General features: G+C 45.5%; 1 protein-coding gene across 7 annotated transcripts in view; it reads left to right on the top strand.

Moving 5' to 3' along the window:
* The first annotated feature begins 1,867 nt into the window (after positions 1–1,867).
* The window catches only part of POLA2 (DNA polymerase alpha 2, accessory subunit), a 46,772-nt gene continuing 26,047 nt past the window's right edge, over positions 1,868–22,592 (top strand). For 5 of the 7 annotated variants that reach the window (XM_073351856.1, XM_073351860.1, XM_073351857.1 and 2 more), the window contains exons 1-11: positions 1,869–2,045; positions 2,697–2,824; positions 3,813–3,898; positions 5,062–5,119; positions 5,880–5,986; positions 8,031–8,224; positions 10,109–10,197; positions 11,476–11,631; positions 12,272–12,334; positions 14,050–14,092; positions 15,647–15,771. In XM_073351856.1, the coding sequence (XP_073207957.1) occupies positions 1,961–2,045; positions 2,697–2,824; positions 3,813–3,898; positions 5,062–5,119; positions 5,880–5,986; positions 8,031–8,224; positions 10,109–10,197; positions 11,476–11,631; positions 12,272–12,334; positions 14,050–14,092; positions 15,647–15,771 (1,134 nt within the window). In that variant the 5' untranslated portion in view covers positions 1,869–1,960. Of the gene's footprint in view, positions 2,046–2,696; positions 2,825–3,812; positions 3,899–5,061; positions 5,120–5,879; positions 5,987–8,030; positions 8,225–10,108; positions 10,198–11,475; positions 11,632–12,271; positions 12,335–14,049; positions 14,093–15,646; positions 15,772–22,592 lie in introns of all 7 variants that reach the window. The other 2 variants (XM_073351861.1, XM_073351858.1) reach the window with 1 other exon arrangement.

Below are 22,592 nucleotides of genomic sequence, written 5' to 3'. Positions count from 1 at the left end.
TAAAAGAAACTTGCTTTTTCTTCTGTTTTTCTTTTTCCACCTACAGCTTCCATTCTCATCCTCCTGTTCCCTGTGTTAATCAGGTGTGATCTTGTTTCTATCCTTTGTAGTTCTTTCTTTGAAAAAAAAAACAAGTTTTCTCTTATTCCCTAAATGCAGCCCTGGCTCTCTAATGACATAGCTACACACACAAGTTGTAACAGTTTCACATAAATTGGTTTAAAAGCCAAGTCAGTCAAATCAGCACAAACCGATGTGTGGGCACATTTACATTAGTTTAAAACTAGTGATACTGGATTAGCTTGTGAGGTGCAAGCTAAACTGCTACTAGTGAAGTTTAAATCTGTTTAAGAGCAACCACGTGAAAAGTTACAGCAGTTTACCTCACTGTGTTTAACATAAGAATGCCCTACTGGGTCAGACCAAAGGTCCATCTAGCCCAGTATCCTGTCTTCCGACAGTGGCCAGTGCCAGGTGTCGCAGAGGGAATGAACAGAACAGGTAATCATCAAGTGATCCATCCCACCGCTCAATCCCAGTTTCTGGCAAAGAGGGGCTAGACACAGCACTCCTGCCCATCCTGACTAATTGCTATTGATGGACCTATCCTCCATGAATTTATCTAGTTCTTTTTTGAACCCTGTTATGGTCTTGGCCTTCACACAACATCCTCTTGCAAGGAGTTCCACAGGTTGATTGTGCATTGTGTGAAGAAATACTTCCTTTTTTGTTTGTTTTAAACCTGCTGCTTATTAATTTCATTTGGTGACCCCTTGTTCTGGTGTTATGAGTAGTAAACAACACTTCCTTATCTACTTTCTCTACATCAGTCATGATTTTATAGACCTCAATCATATCTCCTCTTAGCCATCTCTTTTCCAAGCTAAAAAGTCTTATTAATCTCTCCTCATATGGAAGCCATTCCTTACCCCTGATAATTTTTGTTGCCCTTTTCTGAACTTTTTCCAATATATCTTTTTTGTGATGGGGCAACCACATCTGAACACAGTATTCAAAAAGTGGGCATACCATGGATTTATATAGAGGCAACATGATCTTTTTTTCCTGCTATCTCTCCCTTTCTTAATGATGCCCAGCATTCTGTTTGCTTTTTTGACAGCCGCTACACACTGAGCGGATATTTTCAGAGAACTCTCCACAAGGACTCCAAGATCTCTTTCTTGAGTTGTAACAACTAATTTAGAACCCATCATTTAATGTGTATAGTTGGGCTTAACACCATGCAACACAACATTGAGGGTACACTAGGCCTTTAAGGGGGTTGTTTCTCCCTACTCTCTTCTCTGCTAATCAAAGGACCCTTCCCCCCCCTTAATATATTTCCCCTTCAGCGCTCCCCCTGGGGGCTCATGACCGCTCTCCCTCAGGGAGAGGTTATATAAACTCCACCTTTGGGGGAGAAATGGGGAAGCCTCAATATATCTCATCCCGCTCAGGAAGCTCCTGCCCAGCTCGCTCACTCTCCCCTCACTAAGGCTCCTCATCCTCGACCCTAACTCTCCCGGGTCCCCGCCCGCTCCCCGAGCACCAACGGCAGCGCGAGGCCAGCCCCTCCCTCCGGGGAGCTCCGCGAGCCAGCCTCCCCCTGGCACTCGCCGCTCCCACCTTCCCCCGCGAGCCGAAAATGGGAAAACAGCCCCGCCCCTACTGGGCTCCAGCCACGCCTAGGGCTTCGCATAGGCTGCTCGGGTGTGTAGCCACGCCCCCCAGCCATGGTCCGCCGCAACCGACGCGGCATCTCCGAGGCAGCTACCCCGCCTTCTCCCGATGAGCAGCTCAGGGGTAGATAGCCACGCCCAGTCGGAATAGACCCCGCCCCCTTGGCTGCCGGAGGCTGGAGCCGGCAAGGTGACGGCGGCCGTAAAGTACTGAAGTGTCGTGAGGGTGGCGGGTTTTTCGCTTGCTTTCTGTCCCAGCAGCCGGCTGGCGGGGGTGGGCAATGGGGTCGGTCTGTGTCGAGGAGCTGCTGGAGGATCTCAGGGTCTTCGGGGTGGGCTACGAAGAGGAGGCGGTGCCCGACAAACGTGAGGCTGGAGGAGGAGGAGGAGGGGGGCACTGGGGGTGGGGGGGTGCGGCGAGGTAGCAGGAGCCGGAATGGGGCTTGAGGGAGGAATTAGGGCGGAGGGGCTTCTGGGGCAGGTGCAGGGGGGTTGTGGGGGCTCAGGGAGCGGACCAGTGGGGCTGTGTCCTGCGGGTTGTGAGGAGGGGGTGGGTAACAGGGCTGTGGGGTGGTGGGAGTCAGGTGATGGGGTAAATTGAAAGTCTGGCGGGGAGGGGGCTTGCGGGCGGTCTGGAGGAGGGGTTTTGGGGGTATGAGGCAGAAAAGCGATGAGCGGCATAATTTGCTCTTTGGACGCTGCTTCCTTCTGCGCTTATGTCCCTTTTTGCTCCACTTCCTGTGTTTAACGTTGGGGAAACTAGTGTTTGGGACTAGCTGCTGTTTGTATCAAGGATGCCAGCTGATAAAGTGCTCTGCCCCAGAGGCTGTGAGGTGGGACGAAGTGCCCCTTTTGTTTGGTCTGAAAATGGCGAGAAACAACTGTGGTTTGACTGTAATCTATCCTCTGCAGTGCTAAACAACTGTAGTTGTGATGTCTGCCTATTAAAGTAAGAGAGATGACATCTGTAAATTCATCAGTGATTCAACTCTGTATAAAATATCTGTCTTCTTACAGTGGTTGAACTATGCATGACACACAGACTGGCACAGAGTGACTTGGCTAATGAATTAGTTGCCTTCACTACAACTAAAGATGATGCGTCTCGTCTCACTGTAGAGATTCTGAATGTCTTTGAACATGAAGTAAGAATGATGTTTAGTAAACAGCTAATAGAGGGTTGGGAGGAGGCATAGTTTGCTTTGTGTAGACTGGGGGGAAAGGTCATGTTTTGAAGAACGTATAGCTAGCACTAAATTCCTACACTCTGGTGTAGATGAGGCATGTATATACCAGCAGATCAACTTGAAACGTAGCTGGGCATTATGAGACCTGTGCCTGCAGGCACAGCTAACGTACAACTTGCCTTGTACATGGTGCAGTTTTAGAACGTGTTGTCTAGAAACACTTTCTTTAATATAATTTTATCATAATTAAAACAAATCTACCAAGAGTGAAACAAATTCAAACCAGCCCTTGCCCTAAATATAGGTATAATAGAGTATGGTGATTTGGCTTCTTGCTGCTTTGAAGATTATTTCCTGTATTATAGGAACACCTAGAGGTCCCAACTGAGAACCACAGTCCTATGATGATGTGGCCTATATATGCACAGTTAGCAAGTTCCCGCTCTGAAAAGCAAACAATCTAAACAGACAAAAATATTCAGAGAGTGGGAGAAAGGAAAGCTTAATATTTTGAGACACTCCGTCACTTTTAAAGCAGGAAAAGAAACTGCTTTCTAGGTTGATAAGATTGGGGGATCCAATATACAGGTCCCTATCTATGCAATATTTTTAGCAGACAGTAGACACTTTAGCACGTTCTAAAATCACAAATTGCTTTTGGGAAAAAAAAATAAATTTATTTTTCAATAGAAGTCTGAGGGCTTAAGCTCATGGCTGAGAACTCCCAAATTCTAATCCAACTCTGATAGTGTTTCTCTCTGTGGCCTAGGTTGATATTTCATCTCTCTGTGCCTCAGTTTCTCCATCTGTGAAATGGTGGTGAAGATTAATACCCCGGGTTGGATTAATTGGTTAACATCTCTAAAGATCTTTAGAGATGCGAAGTGCTATATAATCAAGTTATGTGTACAGCTTGAAGTAGTCTTGGACTTTCATTGTTCCTCAGGTACTCAACAAAAGAGTTACTAAAGCTCATCAGAAAAAGGACAACAGATACTCCGGAATCAAGGATATCAACACCATTCAGGGACTGTATCCTTCTCTATTTGTTTAATATCAGGACTTCTAAATAAAAAGGCAAAATAAGTCCTTTTTTAGCTGACTTTCTTGATTCAGCCTGTACTTTGGTATTGTTATATAGCATAGCTTACAAGGAATTAATTACACGTAATCTGTTACTCAAGAGAGGAAGGGTGGTTCATTCAGTGATTAGGGTGCTAGCCTGGAACTCTGGAGACCGGTTCAATTACCTGCTATGCTGCAGACTTTCTTTGTGACCATAGGCAAGTCACTTAGTTTCTGTGAGCCTCATTTCCCTATCTGGAAATTAAGGACAATAGCACTGCCCTACCTTGCAGGTGTATGTTGCATTAAAGATTGTGAGAGTCTCCGATGCTATGATGATAGGAATCATATAAATACCTAAGATAGTCAACTTTCTCTAGTAAAGATTTTTAATATTAATGTTCTCCTAGCATTAGGTGAAAGATAAGTAACAACTTACTCTGCAACACCAGGAGAAACTGCTAAAGAGTCAGTGCTTGTACTGGGCTCCTCTGTGCTTGACGCTGTACAAAATTTAGGAAGATACCCCAAAGAGCCTACAGTGTAATTTAAGATAACTGATATAGTTCTGCTGGGACAAAAACTATGTAGACAAGATCAGCTGGCAGTCTCCTGTGGTTATGGCAGAATTAGATTTTGAAGAGGCTTCTCCATGCATAAAAGAGCAGGATGGGAGAAAGCTGTTAACTTTAGGGTTGGAAAATGCATTCCTTTAGTGTAATGTTTCTTGTCAATATCTTAAATTGCTCCCAGAACTGCAAACTTTTCAGATACCTTAGGCATCCTAGGATACTTCCTATCCATCAATGGAATGGAATCCATCAAGAATGATTTTTTAGTGCTTGGCAAAAATCTTGTGATCTCTGTTTTACAAGAAGGGCAATAGCCCTCTAAAGATAGTTTTACCTCTATAATATCTTTGTTTGTTTTTAAGCACTTTAATTGAAATTTATGGACCAGATTCTCCATTGCACTAGTGTAAATGGATGCACGTGTGTAGGGCAACATGCTTCCAAGACAGAACCATAGGATTTTGCAAACGACTGAGTAAAGATGCAGGGCAACAAATGGTCAAACCCTAAATTTCAGTAGACGCTACTCTGTTCTCTTCCGTGACTAATATTTGTTAGCATTGATGTAGAGGAGGAAGAGGAGAACCTCTTAGATGCCTACACAACACCGTCAAAGGTAAGTATATAGTGTTCTGTACGTTTCTGTTCCAAACAGAGCTACCCAGCTCCATTCTCCTCTGAGATGTTGGAAGCTGGGTGGAATTTTAAGGCTTTGGGGCATATGTGAAAGTGTTACTCACGAAAGCTCATGCTCAAATAAATTGGTTAGTCTCTAAGGTGCCACAAGTACTCCTTTTCTTTTTGCGAATACAGACTAACACGGCTGTTCCTCTGAAAACTGTTTGTTTGCTATTTCATCTGTCTTAATGCAAGCAAAGATTTACTTTCTTATCTGGGATGAGCACAATTTTCTTTCTTTGGATGTGTGATTTAAATATTGTTTCCCTTTCATCAGGGTAAGGGAGGGAAGATAGATCTTGTGGCTGGGCTGGACAGTTTTCATGATTGTTGCAGGGTTATTTTTAAGGAATAAAGCCCCAGTCCAGCAATGACTTCTGTGTACCGCTTTGAATTTGGTATGGGTGCAGGGGTCCATCTGTGCAAATGTTATTGCAGGATCGGGGCCTGTGTCACTTTAAAAGTCATAGGCTTAATTCTTTGTTGCCCTACTAATCTGTTTTGGCAGCATTTTACACCCATTTTACATGGTATTGATCTAAATGACTACACAAGGTGCATTGCAGTGGAGAATAAGGCCCTCTCATGCGTCTCCTGAGGAGTAGTAGCTGAGAGAAAATGGCATATGTGTAAAACCCTCAATTGAATTTCAAAATAGTCTGGGAAAGACTGACGCATCTGTTCTTCCTGTATTGTAGGGCTCTCAGAAACGGAACATAACGACACCAGAAAATCCACGGTCTAAAAGGACTTTATCCACCCGTAGCCCCCACCTGCTTTTCTCTCCGAACAGCTTCTCACCAAGGTATGGTATTATTGGTCTCCCACTTGAGTTGGCTCTTTTAGCAGCTCCCTGTCTCCTCCTCACACTGTCTTTGAATGTGGTTTAAATTGTGGCTGAATTTTGAAGCTAAAGCCTCAAGACATTTGAAACTAGAAACTGAATTTCCTCTTGTATAAGCAGGGGAATACCAAGCAGGAGTAGGGAAGTGGTATTACCTCTGTGTGTGGCATTAGTGAGACCATTATTGGATCATAACATCCAGTTCTGGTGTTCACATTCAAAAAAGATTTTGAAAAATTGGGAAGAGTTTAAAAAAAAGAGCCACAATAATTATTTGCTGTCTAGAAAACATACCTTAAAGTGAGAAACTTAAGTTCAATCTTTTTATTTTACGCAAAACTCTTGGTCACAGTCCTCAAGTATGTACATGGGGAAGAGATTTTTGGATAGTAGGCAGCTCTTTAATTTAGCAGAATGAGATCCACTTACTGAAAACTGAAGCTAGACAAATTCAGGCTAGAAACAGGTGCAAATTTGCAACAATGAGTGTAATTCATTGTTGCAACAATTTAGCTGTGGATGTGGTGGATTCTCCATCCCTTGAAATCCTCAAATCAAAACTAGATATTTTTTCTAACAAATATGCTGTAGCTCAAGCAGAATTTATGGGTTTGATGCAAAAATTATTGGATGAGGTTCTCTGGCTTGTACTACACAGGAGGTCAGACTAGATGATCATAATGGTCCCTTCAGGCCTTAAAATCTATGAATCTTTCCTGTCTTCACAACCCTATTGGTGATGGACACAGATTATTAATAACTATGCGGTAGTACTTAGAGGCTGCACCTAAGGTTGGGGACCCTATTGTGATAGGCACTCTACAAACATAGTGAGAGAATCCCTGCCCCAGAGAGCTACTTAGACATGACAGATGAAGGGTGAGAGAGAGAGAAACGGGCAAAGTGACTTGCCCAAGCTCACAAAGGCGGTCAGTGGCAGAATTTGGGGGTAAAACCCAGGTCTCCTGAGTCCTGGTTTGGTGCCCTAATCCACACTGCCTTCCCAGTCTCACGGTGTATGCTAATCTGATGACATGGGGGCAAAGCTAGAGTAAGTCAGGGAGCAGATCTGTCTGTCTGTTTTAACCACGTATATGGTCCCTATCACTAGTATGAAATCACCTCACAACTCCCCTGTGAGGTGAGGCAGTGCTATTATCCCCTATTTAATGATGGGGAGCTTAGGCTAAGTGACTTTTTTTTTTTCTCTCTCTCTCAAGGTCACACAGGGACTCTGTGGTGGGGCAGGAATTAAATCCATGTCTTCCCAAGTCCTAAACTGGTTCCCTACCCACTGGACAATCCTTCTTCTGAAATGACTGACCACTGTGGGACGCTATCTGATCAGAGATGTCTTTGCTTTCCCCTCCCAAAGACAGCCAACAGAGTAGAGACAAAGATCTACCACTACTGGGTTTGGGTGGGCAGAAACTACTGACAGGTTAGACTACTGCTATCTAAGAGACACCCAGAGTATAGCAGGAAAGACTTCAACAAGCTGCTGGCCCAGGACAGTTTCTGGGAATCCTGATACTTGCACATGCCTATGGATAGTAGGAAAGGCACAGGTGAAAAGAGAAACTTGCTACCAGTGCCTCAACCACTTAGCAATTGAAGAGCCCGCTGAGTTATGGTTTGTTTGTGTTGAAGCTTTTTTCTTTGTAAGCGTTAATGACAATAATCCCATCATCTGGTTAAATTCCAATTTGGGTACCTATATTCTTGCCTGCTTAAAACTCCCCCTGCAGTTTCATGTGGATACAAGATTATTCTTGTTCTAAACCATTGTATTGTATTGTTATGCTGTGTTAAACAGCTGCCACATCCCACCCAAAAGGTGGCTAAATTTCTGTGGCAGAAGAAGTCATCTCTATATCTAAGCCATTAGATATCTGAATAAACCCATGTTACAGAAGGCTTGGTCTAACTTGTACTAGATTTGTTGCTTTTAAAGTCAAATGAGATCAAGTCACTTTTCACAATTCCTTTTCTTCCCTCCATGCAGTGCTACTCCCTCTCAGAAGTATGGCTCCCGGAGCAACCGAGGTGAGGTGGTAACCTCATTTGGCTCTGTGCAGGGCACATCCTGGAGTGGAAAAGGAGGCCACGGATCAAGTGTGAAGCTCTTTGGTCCACCAGAACAGTCGCTAACCAAGAGTTACAAATTCATGTTCCAAAAGTTTCATGACATCCGGGAAGGTACCTTAAAGATTTTTTGTATGTAAGAACCCCTAAAGACTTATGGTACCTTACGCTTCGGCTCTTAACATCTTTACTAACTAGAGAAGCCAGAAGCTTCTTCCCAATGAAAACTCTGTTCTGGTGAACATTGTGAAGGCTGCTGTGAGCACATCAGGCCTGTGTCCTAGTCCCTCCACTGGCTCCCAGTTAGCTTCCGATGCCAGTCTGAGCAAAGCAATTAATGGGTCAACCCCCAGTGAGATCAAATAGCAAATTTTGCTCTATGAACCGCCATGACAGCTGCCCTCCTCTGGGACAATACAGACTACAAAGCACAAGATGAAGAATGTGAGAACTGGGGCAGTGCATTTTTGGATAAGGAGATCCAGCTATGGAGCAAACTTCTCGAGGGGATCAGGCGAGTCTGGGCCCTGACTACATTTAGAAAATGCTGCAAAACCCTTTCCGCCATAAGAATAGCATGCAAAAAACTGACACCCCTTTGTACCCAAACCCCAACCAACAGACCACCAAAAAAAAAACCACCCCCCACACACAAATGAGACCTTGAAAAGGGAGCAGTGCCATGAAGTCTGCTATAAACTTCACTTTTGCGTTTAATTTTTGTGTGGAAGGAGCTCTGATACTACTGTGATTGACTGACTGAAAATCAGGTCTTGTATTTGGAGGTGCTGGCCATCTACAGCTTCCACTGAATTCAGGATGTGGGAACTCAGCGTCACTGAAAATCAAGCCAATAATTTAGTGAGACACAAGAGATTTGGTTTGCCCCTATAAATAGGAATTCCAAAACTGGTTCAGGGCAGCATTTTGTTTAGGACACAAGATATTGAACAGTGCTAGGTGCTTCTGTGGAAGCTGCAAGAAACTTGAGGTGGTCAGTTATGGAATAACCTGCCCATAGGGCAGGTTGGAAGTTGGCTCAAGCTTTGAAGCAAGTGGGCTTATTTTCCTTCTTCTCTCCCCCGCCCCCACTCTGCCCCAACCCTCTTTAATGGAACTGTGGATAGTCTTGTCCATATAAATGCTGAATCCTACTAAATTCTTGTAGCTGTATTTCCACAGACTGATTAACTGTAGCTCACGAAAGCTTATGCTCAAATAAATTTGGTTGTCTCTAAGGTGCCACAAGTACTCCTTTTCTTTTTGCGGATACAGACTAACATGGCTGCTACTCTGAAACCTATTTATTTTATGTGTGTTTTAAATTTGCTGCCTTCCAATTTCATTGACTGCCTCTTTGCTTTTGTTATGAGAGAGGGTAATTAGGAGCCCCCCGATTAACATTTTCTGTACTGTTCAACATGTTCATATGGAATGATCCAGGTACTTCATACTATTCAAAGATGGCATTTGACCTCCAGTTAAAGTAGGCAATTAAGTTTGCCTTTCCTGATCTCAAGAAATCACTATCCATGAGTCCAGCTGTTCCCTTGCTGGTTAGGCAGAGTACTTTCTTCTGCTTTAGAGTAGTATCAGACATTGGTGACTACTGGGGTATATGGAGATAGGGGAGTTATGGAATTTTGTTAAGGCAGTAGGATAAGGTGCGATCCTCGGACTTTGGAGACCTGGGTGCAATTCCCTGCTCCACCATGGACTTCCTGTGTGATCTTAGGTAAATCATTTAGTCTCTCTGTGCCTCGGTTCCCCATCTATAAAATGGGGATAACAGCACTTCCCTACCTTACATGGGGTAATGTGAGTATGAATATGTTAAAAATTTGTGAGACACTTGGGTTCCCTCGTGGTGGTGGGGGGCAGATAAGTACCTTGGATCCTGAAAGAGAAACTCTATTTTAAATTGGCTCCTGACTTCATGTTCTGTCTGCTTGTTTCTGCAGAAATCTTAAATGTTCTTACACTGTTTTATGATTTTAGTACTGTCCTGGAAGATAGAAGAACTCGGGGATGCACTGAAGAAACATTACAAGATCGAGGAGTTCACTTCTGTGTTAGTCCCTGCACAGGTAAGCACTGCATCTCAGGAGCTTTTTCATAAGTGGGTGTGTTTGCAAGTCTCTTCTGTTGTTGTTTCTTTGTCTGTCACTACATTGCATTGGCAGTGATTTTTCCATTAAATATTGCAGGATATATAGAAGTTGCACCTTTGAGACTGTTGGTCAATAGCATGTTGTGTAGTTACTTTCTCCTTCCTTATTCTCAAGGAAACTTATAAGAATAGAAGTCTTGCCAGACTGGATCAGATCGGGGTCTGCGTAGCCCGATATCCTGTCTCTGACAGTGGCCAATACCAGATGCTTTAGAGGAAGGTATAAGAAACATCAAAGAAGACAACAATGGAATTACTCCTATCGGGGACCTTCCACGTGCCTGTTATTTATGCACTGGCATATGCCTTTAGGCAGGAGGGCTTAAATTCCTTCTAAACTTCCTGTCTTATGTAACAATGGATGTTAGTTATCCATACAAATTAGGCTTAAGTAGACTCCATCTTTTACATACAAGGAGAACCAATAGCCAGAAAGTCAGCTGTATGTTGGAACCGTCTGAGGGGACAGAGCCAGAAGACCAGCTGGAGCATGTGAGGATGTCTGTAGGATGTGGAGAGCAGCATAGCAGACTTGCACAACCTGAACAGTCCAAAAGAGTTCCAGCTGAGAGGACAGATGGTCTAGTGTTTAGGGCACTGGCCTGAGACTTAGAGACCTGGGTTCAATTCCCTGCTTGCCCAACAGACTCCCTGTATGACCTTGGGAAGTCACTTAATCTTTGCATGCCTTAGTTCCCCATCTGTACAGTGGAATAATAGTGATTTGTATACCATACCAGGGTGTAATGAGGATAAATGCCTTAAATATTGTGAGCTTCTCAGATGCTACAGTATTGAGATACATGTAAGTACTTTAGATACAACTGTGACCATGCATCAATTTGCTTGGTTTGCACTGCCGCCTCCTTAAGCCAAATTGGCCCAGCAAAAACGGGCCTGATTTGCAAACTACGGTAAAAATTTGTGTCTGCAGTGAGTTGCATCCACAACTGATTCATTGAGAGAGAACTTTATTTCTCTTCCCCAGAAGTCCATTGTTAGGATAGTTTATTGCAGGTCAAAAATTGGGCCTGAAAATTAGGGCTGAGGGGTCTCTTCCTTGTCCTGGGATTCAGCTTAGTTTTTAAGGCACTGGAAATTTGTGGAGCTTCTGAGACTGCTGTCTTGCATGGGAGATGAATTTGTGCAGTAAGGTCCCTTTGGCTAAGATCATTCTACGCTTTTTGTTCTGTAGGAACCGGTCACTGTGCTGGGACAGATTGCCTGTGACAGCAATGGAAAACTGAATGCCAAGTCAGTCATTCTAGAAGGGGATCGAGAACACTCTTCAGGAGGGCAAGTTCCTGTGGATTTATCAGAACTGAAAGAATACTCCCTCTTTCCAGGACAGGTGAGGTGTTGGACAGGGCATATTGCTGGGGGCAGAAGGGGCTAGCAAATCTGTCCATTACTTTGAGATGCAGGAATTATATAGGAGAGTTTTCAAGGTTTGAGTCTTGATTTCTAGAATGCTGGGTGCGGATGGTTTGAATTGTCAAAGGAGCCTAATGAGTTTCCGTGGAATCTGGATAACTTTGAAAATTATTTAGTCTCTGTGACTCAGTTTATCCATCTTTAAAATGGGGATGATGCTTACTTTGTTTTGTAAAGCACTTTGAGATCTGAATATGAAAAAATAATAGCCAAGGTCTTATTATTACTACTTGGGGGATAGGCAGAAATATATTACCTTCTAATAAAACCATTTTGGCATAATAGATACAACACTGGATTGGGGACTTGGATACTATGCCTGGCTCTGCCACTGGCCTATCAGGTGACCTTGGGCAAGTCATGACCCCTCTCAGTGCCTCAGTTTTCCCTCTGTAAAATGGGGCTAATGATATTGATCTCTTTTGTAAAATGCTTTGCAATCTACTGAAGAAAATACTAAATAAAAGCTAGGTATTACTGATAGCCTAGCCCTTTCCTGAGTCTGAACAAGCAATCACCCTGGTGTCATGGATTTCTTCTATTTAACTGTTTTCCAGGTTGTGGTGATGGAGAGTATTAACAGTACAGGTGGAAAACTGGTTGCATCTAAGCTGTACGAGGTGAGTAAATCCAACTAAGCACAAATCCTTTTCTACTCTTCCCATGTCTTTGTGCTGTCAATGAAACATCAGGAGCAGGTCTAGAACTTTTTCCCAGAAACTGGCTTCTCTGTTCTTACAAACATAGGCGCCGACTCCATGGATGCTCCAAGGCTAGAGCACCACAGGAAAAAAAAAAAGGGTAGGTTCTTAGCACCCACTGGCAGCCCCCCATCAACGCCTCCTGCTCCCCCCCAGCGCCTCCCACCTGCCACGATCAGCTGTTCCGCAATGTGCAGGAGGTACTATGGGGGGAGAGGAGAGGAACGAGAGCTGGATGTGCTCAGGGGAAGGGGTGAAGTGGGGGTGGGGCCTGGGACAGAGCCAGGGGGAGCACCCCCGGGCAGATTAGAAACTTGGTGCATATGCTTACAAGCGATTTTTATAGTTGGATGATCAAACAATTTAATTGTGAAATAATTCTGAATGATTAAATAATTAACCCTTCTGGAAAAGGAGTTAGTCTTGTCTATCTAAGTAACTTGTACTGCGTTCAAGTTAATCTTACCATTTGTGAGGCACATCTGTTAAAACATGGGTCTAAACTGTCAAAAGTAGGTAATGACTTTGGGGCCTCTATTTTTGAGTCCCCAACATGATACGTTTAAAGAAGCCTGGCTTTCAAAAGGTGCTTAGCACCCACTTCCTGAAAACTGGGCCCCTTTATTGTGCCTTAGGTTGGATCCCCCCACATTGTGAGGGACTTTTGAAAAATTTAGGCCAAGATTTGTTTTTCAGTGTACATCTTTTGTGTCAGGTTTGTTGCATCTGTGTATCGCTAGGTGTTAGATATGGTGACACCCTAGAACATCAGAAAATACAACACTTACTAATGTGGCATCCAGAAATCAAACTGCTAGAAAGATTATCCACAACTCACTAGGAGTCCCATCACCTTTGATAGTGCTTGAGTAAATAGGTCTTGCAAAGTCAATAAAACAGGGCTCTTTTAAACTAAAGAGCGCAGAAGGGAATACTTTCTGTTCAGTTTCAATGCTGATTCTAATAGGCCAATGATATTCCCCAAGCTCCACATTCTGATTCCCAAACACCTCCTGTAGTGCTGATGTTCCTTGAAATCTACATACCAAAAAACAGCAATCTAACTTTACTTCCTTAGCAAGCATCCATCCACCTGTTTGTGCACATGCAGCAGGGGTGGTTAGACTTTATCTTTATTCCATGACTTAGACATCTTGCAAAGACCTCTTAAGTAAATGCATCTCACTAAGTATCACAGGGTTTGTCTGAGGCTATCTAAGTGCTCCTTTGGGGATGTATAGTTTTTGGATGGCTGCTGCAGCAATGTGATATCTATCAGTAATGCATGAGGCTGACCCCCCCCCCCCATTTTTTAATCTCACTAAGCCCCTGTGGGTAGTAGATTTATAGAGCTTAATGCACATCACAGGTGGTTGAGGTCACTTGCCCTATGGTCTTGTGTTTCACGGTACCACAGAGGCATGTGATAATCACCCAAGAATGTATTTGTCCCTATTAGTTAATCAAATCAAACTTTCTCCTCACTCCTGCAGGGATGGAATAAATGTCTTTTATGTAGAGCCTATGGACCAAATCCTGCTGTGGGTTTATATTGGTGTTGCTGAGAATAGAATTTGGCCATGTGCAATTATTCCCTTTGCTTGCAATGATTTTCAAGTATCCTTTCTCTTCAGGGGGTGCCTCTTCCTTTCTACCAATCTACAGAGCAAGTTGAAGGTGAGTTCAATTATTTTTAAAGATTTCTCCCTCCCCCACCATCCCCCCCAGCTTAGAAAATCAAGGTTAGCTTTGCATACTGGTTCTTTAGAGAATTAGACAGATACACACTCAACAGCACAAACTGCAGCTAGTGCAGTTTCTCAGATCTGGTACACGTTAAACTTTAAAAGCATCATTACATACTCTTTACTGGGCATAGCTTCCTATTTTTTTTAATAGGTCCATTGTGGGATTGTTCTTGGATCCAATCCCAGTGATCTGTTAAAATAATCTCCTGTGTTCTGACTCTGCACTGAGAATGTCATGAAAAATTGAATTAATTTCAGGGGCTGGCTTAAACCCAACCAAAGGCCTTTAGTTAGAATTTTTTAAGATGCGCCCAGATATATATATAGATATTTCAGCAGCTTTCCATCTGTTGGAAGGGCAATTGGGGAGGGAATCAGAGGAAAAATGATCAGATCATAACATGCTAAGGAGTCACTCTTGACCTCTCCAGTATTTCTGTATCAGAGTCTCAACCTGCCTTGAACCACGCCCCACTTTAGCACTGCCCAGTTTAGCACTTGGAGGCTCCCCCCAACTACAAAAATACCCCCCACCCTTAAGCACACTAAGTCACAACAGCACCCACTCAAATTTGGCCCAGTCTCTCCTCTCTCAGATGGAGGCGCGGCCGAGCCAAACCTGAGAGGTGATGCCACATCTCCCCTCCTGCGCACCAGAAGGCAACACCACCCACTTAAATTTGGCCCATTCCCCCACCCCCTGGTCATGACAGAGGGGTGGACAGGCCACACCCAAGTGGTGCTGTGACCTGGAACTTGCCAGCCCCTCACTTCTACCATAACCACTGAACCATAAGAAGGCTCATTGGGCCCCCTCAAAGTCTGATGTACCCCCTTCATTGAGAACCTCTGGCTTGTACTGATATCTTTATTGCACAATAAATCATCTGGCTAAACTTGGGGGTGAGTTAAACAGGGCAGTATGAATCACTCATGATGCTGAATTGTCTCTCTTCCTTCTACTTCTCATCCTCCCCATGCAAATACTTAACACAAGCAATGTCTTGGATTTTATCCTCCTTCCCTCAATCAGTGATGTGGCACAACATGATTGCCTTGATAGCATCCCTTGTAAGACCATCTGACGCATAAGAAGAGAAGTGTTTTTTTTCGTGTTTGTTTTTTGGTCTAAAATCATCCAGAATCACTGTGAATAGAACCCTAAACAGAAATATTTTAAGTGGCAGGGTGGGGAGATGCTCTTTTATATTGCACACCCCAGCCAGAAAAATTGAACAGCTAAGAAATAGCACTGGGCTTGTGTGTGTGTATCAGATCTTAAACATCACATCACAGTGCCTCTCTTTCCATTTGATGGATGCTTCTGTGTGCAACATCTGAGAGCAAGATCTTAGAGAGAGCAAACAGCGCCAAGCAAAGGTAAATGGAAATCCCCCACGTGTATGATGGCAGGATAGAGGATGCCCTATGGGCAAAGGGGGAGCTTAGAAACTTGTGTTAAAACTGTTGTAATACATTTTAGATTTGGAGCTGCAAATGGTCTTGTTTGCTTGTGGGCCCTACACAACTTCCGACAGCATCACCTATGACCCTATGTTGGATCTGATTGATATTATCAACAAAGACAAGCCAGATGTCTGCATCCTGGTAAGAGAGAAGATTTATTCCTTTTGGGTTATTCAGGAGAAGAGTTGCATGTTTGGATTCGGATCCTGCAATGAGTTCTATGCAGATGGACACCTGCCCAGCATGGAGCCCATTGACTTCAATGGGGTTCCATGCAGGGGCCTTCCCACATGGAGTTCCTGGCAGAACAAGGGCTGCGGTCCCAACTAGGGGTCTCCTGAGAAATGGCTTTTGCTCTAGTAATTATTCTGAAATATTTCTTCTGTTTATGTAGGGCCTGTTCTCCTCTACCTCCAACCGTTACACTTACTACATCTGGTCGTCAATTACATTCTGATCTCTCAAAAACTTAAGCATATTTTATTATTATTTGTATTACTATAGCACCTAGGCGCTCTAGTCATGGACCAAGGCCCCCAACTGCACTAAGTGCTGTACAAACAGAACAAAAAGATGGTCCCTGCACTAAGGAGCTTAAACTGCAAGTATAAGACCACACGCAACAGATGGATACAGACAGACAGGGGAGTACAAGGAAACAATGAGACAATATTGGCCAGCATACTAGGCTGTGATCTCAGCACGCCAGCAGCCTAACTATTGTCACTTTTTTTTTTTTATAGGCATCACAGAACAGAGATCTTGAGGAGGGTTTTGAAGGAGGATAATGAGGTAGTTTTGTAGATGTTTTGCGGGAGTTCCTCTCAGTGTGAGGGGCAGGATGAGATAAAGCACGAAGGTGCTTAGCTCTAGGCATGTGAGTAGTGCCAGTGAAATCAAGGGAATTGTTCATATGCTTTAAGTTAAGCGTGTGCATAACTTTTTTTGCAGGATTGGGGCTTTAGAATGTAAGCATTGCAGAGCAGTGTCTGTGTCTTCCTGTATGTTTGTACAGTTCTTAGCACAATGAGGTCCTGATTCCAGTTGTGGCCTTGGTCCATAATAATAGGATTCTAAAGCACAAATCCTCTGAGAATCATTGCAGCTGTTTGACTGCATAGCAACACAACATAACTGTTAAGGACTAGAAAAGAGGAAGATTCCCATATTTAATTAAAATTGCAGGTGGGGAATTGAAGGAGGCAGAATGGAATTACTCAAAGCTGGAGTTTGGCCAGGACACTGGGGTTAATGCTCTTATGAAAAGTGCCATGGGATATTTAATGAACATGGGCTTTCAGGACCTTGGTTTTATTTCCCTTTTTTGTGCCGTTGCTTTGTAACTAAATGCTATAACATGTAGCTGAAAACTGTTTCCATTCAAAAATACTAGGCTTAAAAAATGATGTGAAAATTCAGCTGTGATCAATTAGGCTACAATCCAAAAGCAAGATGACCATTCTTGGTCAAAGCTTATTGCTGCAAGTCCTCTTACAAGGCCCATAATATATGAATGCTTTTTTATCTCCATGTGAAGTTTTGAATTCCCTGATGCAAATGCCTACCTTGCTGTAATGTGCACATCTTCTTGGTTGACAGGAATAGCCCTAGAGTGAGTGCCACCTAGAGTTAGTACATGCCTTTCTGTGTGCCCAATCCATAAAGGATGTGAATCTGTCTCTAACTGAGCTGTAATATGTTGGCATCCTCTCTGGATTGGGCATGGAGGCAGAGACACTGATTAATGGTTTACATACTTCCTTGGGGCAGAGGAAGCTCATTCCAAAGTGTGTGAGGTCTATAACAGTTCAGATTCTAGGACCTCTCAAGCTGATCTGTCCAGAGACTCTGTTTCTGCCACTGTCTTGTTCTGTGGCCTTGGGAAAGTCTGAGTGTCTCAGGCTTCTCCATCTGAGAGAGAAATACACTCACTCCTGTAAGTTACTGAGTTAAGTGCACAGTAGTATTAAGAGGAAGCTTTTGTATTGTAGTATATCCTAGAGCCCCAACTGAGTTTGAGGCCTTCTTGTCCAAGGTGTTGCACAGATACAGTGAGACAGTCCCTGCTCCGAATAGGCAAGACAAATAAAGGGAGGTGAAACAGGCAGAGAGAGGGGAAGTGACTTGCCCATGTTCACACAGTAGGAGAGCTGGGAATAGAACTTGGGTCTCCTGACTGCTAGGCCAGTGCTCTATCCATTAGCCCATGTTGCCTCTTCTTTGATTTTCTTTAAATTGAATTCTAAACAAGACTAGCTGTGAACCGAAGAGCTTTTAGATTATGTACCACACAAGGGATAGGGTTTATCGGATAGCCCACTAGAGGTCCTAGTGTGACTTCAAAACCAACCTGTGTTTGCCCAGAAGAGGCTGGTTGCAGTAACATTTTTATGTTAGGTAATCTCATTTTATATATATTTTTTTAAAAAATGCATAATGAATTTAAACCAAAAATGAAGCCCAGTTTCTGTATGTAACTACGTAAAGTTACCCATAGCCTCACAATCTCTGTGAGAGTGTACAGCAAATACAGGCAGTTATTAAATTCCCTTGGGAGTCAGTGATTTACCCTTCTATTCAGAAAAGGTGAAAGGCACCTTGAAAAAAACAGTTACTCATCTTCTTGTAACTGTTCTTCGAGATGTGTTGTTCATGTCCATTCCAATCAGTTTGTGTGTGCACACACGTGCACGGTGGCCGGAAGATTTTTCCCCTAGCAGCAACTGTAGGGTCAGCCTGGGTGTCCCCTGGAGTCGCGTCTTCATGGCACCCAATATAGAGCTGTGCTGACCCTTCCCCCCCACCCACCCCATGTTCCTTCTTGCCAGCTACTCCGACAGAGAGGTAGGAGGGTGGGTATTGGAATGGACAAGAACAACACATCTCGACAAACAACAGTTACGAGAAGGTGAGGAACCATTTTTTCTTCTTCGAGTGCTTGTTCATGTCAATTCCAATCAGGTGACTCCCAAGCCCGAGTTCAGGAGGTGGGGTCAGAGTCATCCACTGATTGGAGCACTGCTCTACCAAAGACCGTGTCATCTCAGGCCTGCTGCGTAATCACATAACAGTTGGTGAAAGGGTGGATGGAGGACCATGTCGCTGCTCTGCAGATTTCCTGAGTAGGGAACTGTGCCAGGAACATTGTTGATGAAGCCTGCACCCTGGTGGAGTGCGCAGCGATCGGGGGTGCAGGAACTCCCGCCAGATTGTAGCACTCACAGATACAGGAAGTGATCCACAACTAAATGCATTGTGATGGCATGGGTAGGCCTTCCATTCTGTCTGCCACCGCCATGAATAACTGGACCGATTTTTCTGAACGACTTTGTTCTCTCGATGTAAAAGGCTAGTGCTCTGCGGACATCTAGTGAGCGGAGTCTGCTCCCTGCCGCTGGAATGTGGCTTAGGGTAGAACACCAGGACAAAGATGTCCTGGTTAATGTGAAACTGCGACACAACTTTCAGGAGGAAAGCAGGGTGAGGCCTGAGCTGCACCTTGTCCTTATAGAACACAGTATAAGGGGACTCTGAGGCTAGGGCCTTGAGTTCAGACACCCTCCTAGCCGAAGTTATTGCCACCAGGAACGCCATCTTGTAAGAGAGGTAGAGCAGGGAGCACATCACCAAGGGCTCAAAAGGTGGTCCCATGAGTCTAGAAAGGACCAGGTTGAGGTCCCAGATCAGGACAGGCTGACGGACGTTAGGGTATAGCCAGTCAAGCCCTTTTAAGAACTGGCTGACTATCGGGTTAGCAAACACAGAGCGGCCCTCCTCACCTGGGTGAAAGGCCGAGATGGCAGCCAAGTGCACTCTTATTGGCAGTAACGAAAGCCCCTGCTGCTTCAGATGGAGGAGGTAGTCCAGAATAAGCAGCACTGATGCTAGTGTTGGGGATGAATAGCGCTGCACCGACCAGGTTAAAAATCTCTTCCACTTGGCAAGGTATTTGGCTCTCGTAGAGGGTTTTCTGCTGCCAAGAAAGACCTGTCTAACCTGGCCTGAACAGGAAAGCGTAATCTGGTTCAACCATGGAGCTTCTATGCCGTGAAGTGAAGCAACTCGAGGTTCAGATGTTGAAGACAACCATGATCTTGTTTCAGAAGGTCCAGAAAGAGCAGCAGGGTAGGAGAGATATGTACCAGTGCTGACGGGGCCAGGCTGGTGCTATTAATATGACCTGAGCTTGTTCTCTCCGGATCTTGAGGAGTCCCTTGTGAACTAATGGTATGGGTGGAAAGGCATATAGGAGATAACCTCCCCAATGGAGGAGAAATGTGTCCACGCTGGAGCCCTAGCTGTGATTTTTTTGGAAGGAGTAGAATTGCTGGCACTTCCCGATGTATCGCGTGGCGAATAGGTCTATCTGGGAAAGCCCCACCTCTGGAAGATTGAAATCATGACGTCCGGATGAAGGGGCCACTTGTGGCCCTGAAACGACCTGCTGAGGTGGTCCGCCAGCTCATTCTGTACCCCAGGGAGGTACAACGCTTGCAGGTGTATTGAATGTTCTACACAGAAGTCCCACAGCATGAGGGCTTTCTGGCACCGGGGAGAGGAGCATTCACCCCCCCTGTTTGTTGATATAAAACATTGCCGTGGTGTTGCCTCTCATGACTAATACTTAACGGGACAATGTGTATGCCCGGAAGGTCTGGAACACCAGGCGCACTGCTTTCCGTTCTCTGGCGTTGATGTGAAGAGCCAGATCTGCCTGATATCAGAGACCCTGAGTCCTGCGGTCTCCCAGATGTGCTCCCTAGCCTAAGTCTGATGCGTCCATCACTAGCAACAGAGACGGCTGCAGACTGGCGAAGGGGATCCCTGAGCATACTTCCTGAGGGTTGAGCCACTATAGGAGGGAGTCAAGGACCAGGCGAGGCAGGGTCATGATCCTGTCCAAGCTGTCCCTGGCCAGGCGGTACACTATCGCAAGCCATGAAGAGGTTGAAGCCTGAGTCTGGCATGCTGCACCATGTAGGTACAGGCAGCCATGTGTCCGAGAAGCTTCAGGCAGTTCCTTGCTGTGGTGGTGGGAAACTGAGCCTCGAATCATATCGGTCAGGGCCTGAAACCTCGCTTGCAGCAGGCATGTCCTGGCCTGGGTCGAGTCCAATGTTGCCCCTATAAATTCTATTCTCTGGATGGAGGACAGTCAATTTCGCTTCCTTTAGAAGGAGACCCAGGTTGTCAAAGGTGGCTCTGATGAATCTGACCTGAGCTTCTACTTGGGTCTTGGAGCAGCTCTTGATCAGCCAGTTGTCGAGTTAAGGAAACACCTGTACCGAAACGCAGCGACTGCCATGCACTTGATGAAAACATGAGGTGCTGCTGATGAGCCAAACGGGAGGACTGTAAATTGGTAGTGGGTGTTGTTCACCACAAACCTGGGGTACTTCCTGTGGAGCTGGATGATCGATATGAAAGTATGCGTCCTTCAGGTCGAGGGCAACATACCAATCTTCTGGATCCAATGAGGGAATGATGGAGGCCAGAGAGACCATGCGGAACTTGAGTTTCTTCACAAACTTGTTGAGTTCTCGTAGGTCCAGGATGGGCCTGAGGCCACCTTTTGGCTTTCGGTATAGGAAATACCGGGAATAAAAGCCTTCGCCCCCTGTGCTCCTGAGGAACCTCCTCCACTGTCCCTAAAGACAGGAGTGACTGCATCTCCTGGATAAGGAGCTGCTCATGAGAAGGGTCCCTGAAGAGAGTTGGAAGGGTGGGAGGGCACAGAATTGGATGGAGTATCCCCTCTCTACCATGCAGAGCACCCACCAGTCTGAGGTGACACAGAACCATGCACGGTAGAAAGGGGATAGTCGGGACGAGAAAGTAAGGCAGGGTGGATCCATTGTCAGGTGTGGTACACCGTCCTCGACTGTGCCTTCAATGGGCCGGCTTGGTGCCTGAAGATGGGTTGGGTTGTCCTGAGCCCTAGCCAGAGGGTTGGCATGGTCTTCTCCTGCCATTCTGATTCCTCCTTCTGGATCCATCTTTGTGGGTTCTGCTGACTGAACCGCTGCTGGGGCTGCAGACAGAAGTGTCTCTGCTGTGTTGAAGTTTAGAGGCCCAGGGACCTGAAGGTGGCTCTAGAATCTTTAAGGCTCCAGTCAGGGCGCTGGGTCGGGGGCCGCACCACACAGCATGGCCCTGTTCTGGTGCTCTTGCTGGGGTGAAGGGTTGGGGGCCACACCACGGCCCTGCTCCAGCTCCTCCATCCTCCAATAGCCCCCTCCAATGGGAGCTGCAGGGATGGTGCCTGCAGATGGGGCAGCGTGCAGAGCCGCCTGGCCATGCCTCCATGTAGGAACCAGAGAAGGGACATGCCACTGTTTCCGCGAGATGCTTGAGGTAAGCACCACTTGGAGCCTGCACCCCTGAGCCTCTCCCCATGCCCCAACCGCATGCGCCAGCCCTGATCCCCCTCCTGCTCTCCAAACCCCTCGATCCCAGCCCAGAGCACCCTCCTACAGCCCAAACACCTCATTCCCAGCCCCACCCTGGACCCCACACTCCCAACCAGAGCCCTCACCCCCCTCCGCACCCCAACCCCAATTTTGTGAGCATTCATGGCCCGCCATACAATTTTTGTTCCCTGATGTGGCCCTCAGGCCAAAAAGTTTGCCCACCCCTGCGCTAGGGCCTCATCTTGGGGGGAGAAGGAGAGCACCAGGAGAGGTGGTTGCTCCCTACTGTCCCCACCTGAGGGATCTCTTGACCCCGTGGAAACTGCAGTAGGTTGGCCTGGTCATGGTGCTGTGAAAGGCACAGGTGTCAGGCCCCATGCTGGTGCCGGCACCTGGTGCAACATGTGCCAGGGTTCCTGTAGCGTCAGTGCCGAGGGTGTGCCATAGCCGCAATCGGGGCCACTGATGCCTCCGTTGCTAAAGATAACAGTGTTAATGACCGAGACACTGGCTCCGGTGCCAATCATGGCAGAACGAATGTTGCAGACACCA

Source organism: Lepidochelys kempii, chromosome 7 (assembly GCF_965140265.1).
Source record: "Lepidochelys kempii isolate rLepKem1 chromosome 7, rLepKem1.hap2, whole genome shotgun sequence".
NCBI classification, from domain to species: Eukaryota; Metazoa; Chordata; order Testudines; family Cheloniidae; genus Lepidochelys; species Lepidochelys kempii.
The sequence above is the reverse complement of the archived record's forward strand: the minus strand, read 5'-3'. Positions and strand labels throughout refer to the sequence as shown.